This window comes from Eimeria mitis, genomic scaffold (assembly GCF_000499745.2).
Source record: "Eimeria mitis Houghton genomic scaffold, Emh_scaff2220, whole genome shotgun sequence".
NCBI classification, from domain to species: Eukaryota; Apicomplexa; class Conoidasida; order Eucoccidiorida; family Eimeriidae; genus Eimeria; species Eimeria mitis.
The window spans coordinates 7413-7824 of NW_013570548.1; the positions used below are offsets into that span (position 1 = coordinate 7413).

Here is a 412-nt window from a genome sequence, read left to right on the forward strand (position 1 = left end):
CAACTTCTCTTTGTTTCTTTTCCTAAAGAGCTGCAGCTGGGGGCCCCCCAGGGGGTACAGCTGGGGGCCCCTGCAGAGGTACAGCTGGGGGCCCCCGAGGAGGTACAGCTGGGGGCCCCTGGGGCCCCCGAAGGGGTACAGGTGAGGTCCCCTGAAGAGGTACTGGGGGGGCCCCCCGGGCCCCCGGGGGCCCCCGGGGCCCCAGGGGCCCCTGGGGCCCCTGAAAGGGTACTGGGGGGGGCCCCCTGAAGGAGTTGATAGAGTTTGCGGCAGTCTATTAAACCGTCGGCTGTTTGTACGAGACGAGCCAGCTGCAGGATTTGTTCTTCGGTGAATTTATCTGAAAAATAAATAAATAAATAAATAAATAAATAAATAAATAAATAAATAAATAAATAAATAAATAAATAAA

The 412-nt window shown here is 54.6% G+C and overlaps 1 protein-coding gene across 1 annotated transcript in view; it reads left to right on the top strand.

The window, feature by feature from the left end:
• EMH_0050540 (uncharacterized protein) overlaps nt 1-412 on the top strand; it is a gene marked incomplete at both ends in the record, with an annotated part of 2567 nt that overhangs the window by 1268 nt on the left and 887 nt on the right. The window contains one exon of the mRNA XM_013496657.1: nt 29-141. Coding sequence (XP_013352111.1) covers nt 29-141 — 113 coding nt within the window. The remainder of the gene's footprint in view (nt 1-28; nt 142-412) is intronic.